The 9,056-nt window shown below is 39.8% G+C and overlaps 1 protein-coding gene and 1 pseudogene across 3 annotated transcripts in view; one reads left to right on the top strand and one right to left on the bottom strand.

Moving 5' to 3' along the window:
• Window positions 1-984: 984 nt before the first annotated feature.
• Window positions 985-9,056, bottom strand: part of Nr5a2 (nuclear receptor subfamily 5 group A member 2) — a 144,149-nt gene continuing 136,077 nt past the window's right edge. For all 3 annotated transcript variants that reach the window (XM_004625315.2, XM_023708454.1, XM_023708455.1), the window contains exon 8: window positions 985-2,642. In XM_004625315.2, the coding sequence (XP_004625372.1) occupies window positions 2,395-2,642 (248 nt within the window). In that variant the 3' untranslated portion in view covers window positions 985-2,394. The remainder of the gene's footprint in view (window positions 2,643-9,056) is intronic.
• LOC105741027 overlaps window positions 7,147-9,056 on the top strand; it is a 2,980-nt pseudogene continuing 1,070 nt past the window's right edge.

Here is a 9,056-nt window from a genome sequence, read left to right as displayed (position 1 = left end):
CTTCTTATCTCTAAGTGGCCTCCCCCATGTGACACACAGGCCAGGAGCCTGTTGTTAGCCACTCACTGCACCTGTCCTCCCCACCTGCCGCTAGCCAGCTTGGGCTTTGACTAAGTGAAGCAGGGCTGCTGCCATTCTCGGTCAGGCTTCGGATCTGAGCTCTGATTGGTGATTCTGCATTGCCCTTTGAGCCGTGAAGATAACACAGGGGACTGAGACCTGGCACAAGTCGATGCCCAGCTTTGCCAGGGTGAGCCCTTCATGAGGGCGAGCATCAGAGGTGATGAATAATAAAATAATCTTTGTACACACTGAAGTAATAACTAATATCTTTGGTATACAACTTACAATGCTTGAAAGGAAAACCAGTAAGACTCCACCTTGTTAAATTTACTTGAAAACAGAGGAAGCTACAAGTCACATAATTTACAACTGGTATTAAATAAGCTACAGTAAGAATTATAATTATGAAGCTTTACAGACATTTAATCAAGTGGATAATTTTAATTCATTAGACCCTTCTATGTCCCTGAACTATGTTTTCCACTAACTTGAAGACATGCTATAGTAAACATATATATTTGGTTTCTTCAGTCTTGGCTATCTCTTATACAAAGGTGAAACCGAGGTACAATAAATTAGCATCATAATTGTCTACAGTTGAAACTATGATATACAATATAAATAAACTATTCAAAAAGCCAGAAACATTAATGAAAAAATTAAGGGACTAGGAGATAGTTTTTTTTTTTTTACAGTTTCTACAAGTGATTGTGCTGCCGATAATCTCAAAAAAATTAAAGTCTAAATGAGATTCCTGTTTTTGATTTTAGTGTCTCACGACATACAATAATTAAGCACTGTTACAAATTATTACGAATCAGAAAAATAACAATAAAGAAATTACTGCTTTTGCTATTTTGTAATATCACAGTCCCCCGCCCCCACTCCCAGGACCTAAAGAATGTAAACACTATATTTTTATTTGACTTTAAAGTATTAATACTTTATTTTAAACACATGTTGATCCACATCTGCACAGCTACCTTTTAGAATCATGAAATAAGGCAAGACTTTCATACCTGTGGCATTGCGTGTTTGTAATACTGACAGCATTGTTCAGAGAGCTTGTTTGCAATCCCTTGTCCTCCAATATTTGTTCTACAGCAGACTTTGGCCTATGACTTAAAGGGTCAGTATCACTCTCTTCCTTTCCCCTCTGGGAAAGATTTTAATTACACTGATATCTTTCCAGGTTACATATAAAAAAAATCAGTTTCCATATTAGGTTTAGGTGATATGCATCACGACAAGAATGAGCCTGGAGTCATTTTATCAGCTGACTTTTTTGTGTTTCCTGTCATTTTGCATAGCTTCACATGCTTCCAGTTTTATGTTCAACTACTTAGCACTGTGACTATATGACATCCCAAGAAGAGGTTTAAAGTCTTGTTTCTAAATGAATACAAACTTTTGACAAATACAAAGACAGCTATATCCTAGTAAGAAGACTTTTGGTCGGACATTCTTATGAAATTCAACAATGCCAAAGCTACGCTTCACCAACAATAGCAGAAATAAGATTTAACTTGCTTTAGTTATGAAGCATTTGCTTTAAAAATTGGTAGCCATATCCCCTAATATTAATTAATGCTTATATATGACAGAAGAGGGATACTGCCTGCTTTTTTTTCTGATCATGAACATGTGACAAAACAAACCAGAACATATTAAAAATGGCAAGCTGACATAGTAATAGACTGTTCTTATTAGCTGTTTGCAGATCTACAACATAGACATTCAGAATTTAGTGGAGCTACTACTGGGCGTGTCTGACCACAGATCCTAAGCACAGATTCTGTGGTCATGGGGCAGAAGGTGTGGGGTTCTTGAGAGGAAGAGAGAGGAGCTGTCCGGGTTCAGCTGGCGCAGTCTTCAGAAGTGTTTCAGTTCCGTTTCACCGTGGAGGAATTTTGTAAATGCAGACCCCTGATGAACAAGCCTAATTAATAATGCAGATTAGTTCCTAAATTTCTTCACAGCGGAGATCAGCTTAAATACACAAGAATCGTTCTGTCTGTTTTTATTCTGACATAGTTTTGGAATCCACCTGTGAATTCAATCCATTCCATTCCAATGTCTGTCATTACGAACCCTCTGGGGATGTGAAGCCTTCGATTCACAGTTTGCGATAGAAATACCCTGATACATCGTTTATTTGTTATTAAGTATTTGATTATTATGCTTTTTAAAATTCAATATCTTTAAACCAAGTTTTTAATTAGTGTGTTGCTTGGAGCAGTTCAGAGTATTATTTTTTTCTCTTCCTGTTCTTCTTCCCCATCCCACCCCAATCTCTTTTTGTTCTGAAAGCAGCGCTCCTAGGGTTGTAACTTATGCTCTTTTTGCATGCAACATTTCGATGAGAAGGTTATTATAGGGGACATCTCCATTCAGGTGCTTGTAGTAGAGGTATTCTTCAGCCTGCATGCTAATTGCCCGGATTTCCGGTAGTCCAAGTAGTAGCTGCCCGAATTTCTCTGCTTGCTGTGGGTAGTTGCAAAGTGTGTAGTCCATCAGAGCTGAGTTGACTTGTTCCTGAACACCTTCAACCAGCTGGAAGTTCTCGAGGTTTTTGACATCTGCATTTAAAAAACAAACACAGCAACATTTCAGTGGCATTTTAATTCCTGTTTACTAAAGTAGCGTGTTCAATTAGTGGGTGCGTTTTCCTCTTGACACAAAGCATACTTTATATGCTGCTGAATATTCAGGAAGCTCCACTCACCAAGCTTCCTGGGAAAATGATCACAAAAGAGCTTTAGAAGCATGTCTTGTTGAAATTCCGCATATACCGCAAATCAATTAGACACCAATGGATTTTAAGCAAGGTCAACTCTTTTCATATCTTACAAAAGGAAAGGTTTGAGGATTCCTAAAGTAGAGGGATCATAATATATTGCTAGGAAATGAGTCCCCAGAGGAAGACCTATCTTAACCCAGTATATTACACAATTCATATAATTCTGTATTAATTTTTCTGACCCAAGGTGAAATCTGTGTCCAGGGTATGATGTAGTTAATTCTAATAAAAAGTGACAGGGTTCTTGTTTCTGTTTGACATTTTCTAAATGATTCTGAAAGCCTTTGACTTGTCTTGCCTATGCTAATGAACCATCTGGTACACTCCAGTGACTGCCAACGGAATAGTTGCTAGTAGGAACTCTCTAAAATATATAACTCAGTGACTAATGATCTTTATCAAATGAAAGCCTTGTCCTTTAGGCAGAATACAAGCCAGGATGGGTGGTGCCCTTTAACCCGAATGTGGTTTCTAAAGTCCGATTTTTTTTAATTCCCTTTCTTCTTCTGATCCTGGGTCAGTTGTCAGGAGAAGTGGGACACCGATAATTCATTCTGCCTAACTCCAATCATCCAGTTGTTTTAAGACATCTGCCCCAGAGGTGCTTATAAATAATGAATAAGAGAGAAACACCGAATCAAACAGACAGACTGACATACAAATACATACACAGGTAATGGGCAAGACAAAATGGAATGCTGGAATTTCTCTCCGGAGTGTATGTTAACGGTACAACTTTGACCCAATGTGAATATAGAAGCCCCTGAAAAAACATAGATGTGTGTCTGTGTTTACATAAACCTCTGCTAGCAGATGCAGATACCCCTTACTTTTTATTTTCTAAAGGGACAAAAATAAATAAAGATACTGAGGAAAACAACCTAATGCTAAGAGTAAACAGTTACAGAATAAGTCATAGCCAATATTTTGGGCACTTTCTACAGTCTATACCTAAACGGATCTGCAAGAAGTTGGCCTTACATTTATTTACTGAAATGTGTTCAAGACAATTTCAGTGTTTGCATTTAGGCCACATTGCATTAAACATTCTCCTTTCCCTAAGTCTCTGACCCAAATTCAGAGCAGCGAATCTACAGAGAGACAGGCAGGGAAGATGAGAGTTGGATACTACATCTATTTCAAAGTGACATGAGAAACACAAAAATACTGGAACAGTATTAGTGGGCTACACAGACAATGCTGTACTATACGAACTCTTCATCTTCGTGTGGCATTTGAGTTGGCAGCCAAGTTGTGTCCATTCGACATTCTCTGTATGGAGCACTTCATAGTGAAGCACAATGAAGCATTGTAAAATTATTTTATTTTGTTTGTGTATCTATTTTCAAGACAGGGTCTCGTTATGTAGTTCAGGCTGGCCTTGAAGAACTCAAGACAATCCTCATCTCAGCCTCCTGAGTGCTGAAATTACAGGTGTGTGCCACCACGCACAGTGTTAAGTGATAATTAACTTTAAAATGTATAAATATGGATATGGGTCTACAGATATACAGGGCTCAAAATTATAATATGTAAACATGCAAAACACCTTCAATACATCAAGTCTCTAAAGATAAAATAATGAATGACTGAAACCCTTTTGCCATCACTCCTTGTTTGGAGCGTTCTCTGTACCCTTTATCATATCCATCATTCTCCTTTCAAACCTCAGTCTTTTGCTTGTAAGATTTTACTGCATGAAAAGTTACAGGTCAGTAATTTAGAGGGAAATGAGTATTTGTCTCAATGAATGAAAAATAATGAAAATTTCATGGTGTTTTTGGTTTTTTTTTTTTTTTTTTTTTTTTTGGTAATTGTGCAAAAAATGAGAAAAAAAAAAAAACCTCAAAGCCAGAATTTTAATGTGAAAAAATTTTTGCTCTAATCATTAGTTTTAGAGGCATTGTTAGCTTAGTGTATGTGCAGAGTCCACTTCCCACATCTTTCCTCAAATATCTTCTATTTTGATCATTAATCCCCCTTTAATCAATTGTAGCTCATTTAAAATAAATTCCTACAACTTAATGAGAGAAAAAAAATCTATCTATGTTGTACCTCAGTACAAAAAACAATCTGTGTGAGTCCTGTTAAAGTGATTTAAAGATAACTATAAAAATCTGAAAGAGTATTATTTTATGCCACAGCAAAAGAGTTTCACAAGAAAAAATCCTAACAATAGTCATAGAGATTAATAGAAGGATGTAGAGATGTGGACAGTATAAAATGTAAGACAAATAATAGCTTTTCTAGAAAGTTGTTTTTGAGACTTTCTCTTTTTTTTGATTAATGCATTCTTTGAGAACTAAATTTGTCACGTTCTATGATGAATTATGCCACTTTATTAAAGTTATTTGAAAAGAACCCGGCCAATAAGCATAAAACAAAGGCTAGGTAGACCACTGTACTAGTGACAACGATGCTGAGATTTAAGCTACAAGGTTGGGAGGTGGGCGCCCCGCAATGCAGAAGACGAGGAGCTTTTGGTTAGCTGTGGGAAGCTTTGCGGCTCATTGTTCTCTGCACTTTCTATCTGGTGCAGGGTCTCACTACACAGATCGGACCTGTGATCCTCCTGCCTCGGCCTCCCCAGCCCTAGGATTACAGGTGTACGCCAGCACACACTGGCTGGCTCCTGCTCAGCGGCCTTGCGGGCTGGGCAGGCACGGTGTGTGCATTGAACCCTGGTCCCTGTGCTTGCCAAAGCAGGCACTTTGTCCACTGAGCTATCTCGCTAGCCCCAGAAGCTTTTTTAGAAAGCACTATATATAAGATATATCTTCTTGAAATAAAACATTTTAAAGATATTTTCCTTAAAGATGCTGCACAGTGAAAGCACCCCAAGAGTGAGTCCTGCTAGCCAATCCAAGGAATGGTGTCTTCATTTACATGTTTGCAGATGAGTCTTTTCTGGGTTAGTTAGTGTGGGTAGGGAGGGAGGGGTGCCTGCCTCCCACGAGGGCTGGACTCTGTCCCTGGGTTCCTAATCACCCAGGGCTCTGGGGCTCGCAGGCAAACCTTGGTTTTACAATCTAAATACCATCTTACAAAGAGTGTTCACAAGGCCCTAAGGGGGTGGAGAGGTGCCAAAGGCAGATGACTGCCTCGAGAGATCCCAGTGTGTTCTCCTAACATGCAAGCAGTTAATTCTTACATAAATTTAAACTCTTTCATGAGTACCCCCTTCATACTCCCCCACAAACCAGGAATTGAACTCAGGTCCTTGCACTTGCCAGGGAAGCGTTTATTCCACTGAGCCATCTTCCCGGCCCCATTTCATGAAATTCTGGATATGACATCAATTTAATTACAAATAATAAAAAAAGAAAGAAATTTAGGACCTTAACCCTTTTTTCCTGGAGTGTCCTACCTTCAAATCAAGCCCTATGCTCAGCAATGAATGAGAGGTAGCTGGCATACTTGAAAAGTCTTAATTCATCTGTAGAGGAGTCCGGAACACCAAACTTTCTCAGATGAGTTGACATGAAGTTACTCCAGGAAAGAAAATCTGGACAAATTCATGACATGTTCTGGAGTTCTCAGAAATGTTTGAGACTTGCGGCTGGGTCCCACATGGAACAGCATCCCGCCTCACACACCTGGATTCTAGCAACAGACACGGAGCCGGAGGGCCCTAGGTTGCTATGTGGCTGAAATTCCCACCAGTTCTGTAGCTTTAATACTAGATTCCCAAATCACCTGTTTCTGGTACTCTGTGTACCCCTTTGAAAAGTAGGTAAGTGTCATTCTAATACAACTGAAAATACTACTTAAAGAACTCTATCATTATAAATTCTGGGTTGGAAATTGTATGTAAACAGACAGAGGCATCCCCGGCCCTTCCTCTATAGTTTTTAAATTTTGATGGCTGGCGAGAATGTTTTGTGCTTTCCCTCTAAGTATTAATCTCTTATCATCTATTCTACTTTATTCACTCAGGGACTAATTACCAACTTTTTATATGAAACAGCATTAGATAAGCTCACAGTGGGGTGCTCAGATTTTTTCTATCCTTATTGGAAAGTAAACCCTTAGGTCTTCTTGAATACATTAGAGTTCAGCCCTCTCAGTGCTAAACAGCATTCAGGCTCCCTCTGAAGATGCGGATTTTTATCTCTGCTTCCCTGGTCCCTGCAGCCCCAAACCTTCCCGTTCTCTGCACTTCTCCAGAGTGGATCCTCTGCCGAGCACACGGGCTGCGGGTGCTATGAACAGTGCTTCACTGTGAACTGGGGGGAAGCTTACATTCGCTTTTATAAGACACAAAGGTAGGAGCTTTTGCAAGGATGACGGTATCATAGCTTGCTCTCTGAAGGCCTTTTCTTTGGACATAGAAAAGGAGAAAAATTAATTTTTTGTAAGAAATTTTTAAAATTATTCTTTACAGGGATCAAATTATTCTTTACATGAATAATGTATATAAATAATTCTGTGAGAACTTTCAAAGGTTGAAGAGCAGCATGCTAGTTCTTCTGAGATGAACAAAGTACACTTAATAAATGAGGCTATTCTTGCTGGTGAGTTTCAGGATGAGATTCTACTCCCACGTCCCAGTAAAACATGAAACTCAAGATTTTAATTCACCTGTACAGATCCTATAATAAGGTGCAAAATAGGTATAGGTGTGGACTTCTTAATCCAAGAGCTATTTTTGCCAATTAGAACATACAATTGTCTTCATATACAAACAAATAACAACAACATGCAAGGCTTGGCAGGGGCTGTACATACATGCACATTCACACACATATATGAAGCATATGAACTCTTCATGTGCAGATATAATGAAGTCCGAAGCTTACAGAGCACACAGGCATACTTCTTTATCTGACTCTGGCACATGTACACGATGCACAATGCACTGGCATTTGGGGCTCTGGCAGCCCCAAGCTAGGTGTCAAAGGTATAGGAATAAAAGTCTTTTGTTGCCTTTTTAAATACAATATAGACAGCAGTGGGTGCCCTGGGGCTGCACAGGATGCACGCTTACCTCAAGGCTCAGGGGATAAGAAGGGTACACTGGGGGAGCTGATGCCTGAAGGATTTTAAAAGATGAACAGGAATGAGTCAAGCAACACAAGGAAGAAAACAAGTTCTGTTGGATGATGGCTTCTACATACAAAGCCCCAGGGCACCCAACCAGGAGAAGAGTGAAAGAAGAGGTCTTTCAGACCGTGTTAAGCAGAACAATCTCTGAGGAAAAGGGGAGCCAGTGGGTCAGACAGGGATGAACCACAGGGTGTAAAGCTCTGAAGGGCACTACCACCATGTTAGCCTGGATTCTGAAAGTAATATAAAAGTGTTGAAGGACTTTAGGGAAGAAGAAAATGGTCATCTTTCTCATTTAGAAAGAGCACTGTGCTAAAAGTGTGAATAAGGGATTGATGTGTACAATGGGAGTGAGGAAAGAGCAAGTCTATCAAGGAAATCATTATAGGAATATATGTGCCAAATATGGTGGCCATGAGGGGACAAAAAAGATGGACTTGGAAGGCATCAGGCATCAAGAGTTGTTGACTATAGGTTAACAGAGCGGGAAAGAGAAAGTCAGTGCTGGATGGACTGGCTTTTCCATCCACTAAAGCAGGAAAGTGGTGAGCAATTCTGAGGCACAATGGGAAAGAGCACACTGTGGCCAAGGTGAGTGGAAAGGGCCCACAAGATGTTGGGAGATGTCCAGCAAAGGGCCACGAACAAAGATCTGGACCTTAGCAGACAGGCCTGGGACTGTGGCCTGAGATTGAATGGTTTTTCCAAGATAACTTAGTATGGCTTAGAGAATGAAGGAAAAGTAACTACCACTTCTCAAGAGTTCTCCGGCTTATGCTGGCTCTAGTCTTTCCCACTTGGACAGTAAGAAGGGCTTCTGCATCTTTGGGTTTTATGTGCACGATTTGGAATAAGAGGTCTCACTAATCAAGCAAGTTTGAAACCCTAATCTTATGGTAGACATTAAGGTCAGAGAGAACAAGTGCAAGCAGATACTGGTTGGGTGACAAACCCTGTTAAGCAAGGTGCTCAACCCCTCTGACTTGGTTTCCATCTCCAAGGCAGGGGAAATTACTTGCCTATGGTCTAGAACCCCTTGAAAGTAAGAGGACAACAGTGATGAGCAGACTTTTTTTTTGAAAAACTGTTTTGTTTTGTTTTTTTAAATTTTATTTATTTGTGTGTGTGTGTGTGGGGGGGGGGGGCC

The sequence above is a fragment of the Octodon degus genome, unplaced genomic scaffold (genome assembly GCF_000260255.1).
Source record: "Octodon degus isolate 3935 unplaced genomic scaffold, OctDeg1.0 scaffold00009, whole genome shotgun sequence".
NCBI lineage: Eukaryota > Metazoa > Chordata > Mammalia > Rodentia > Octodontidae > Octodon > Octodon degus.
This window is presented reverse-complemented; position numbering and strand designations above follow the sequence as displayed.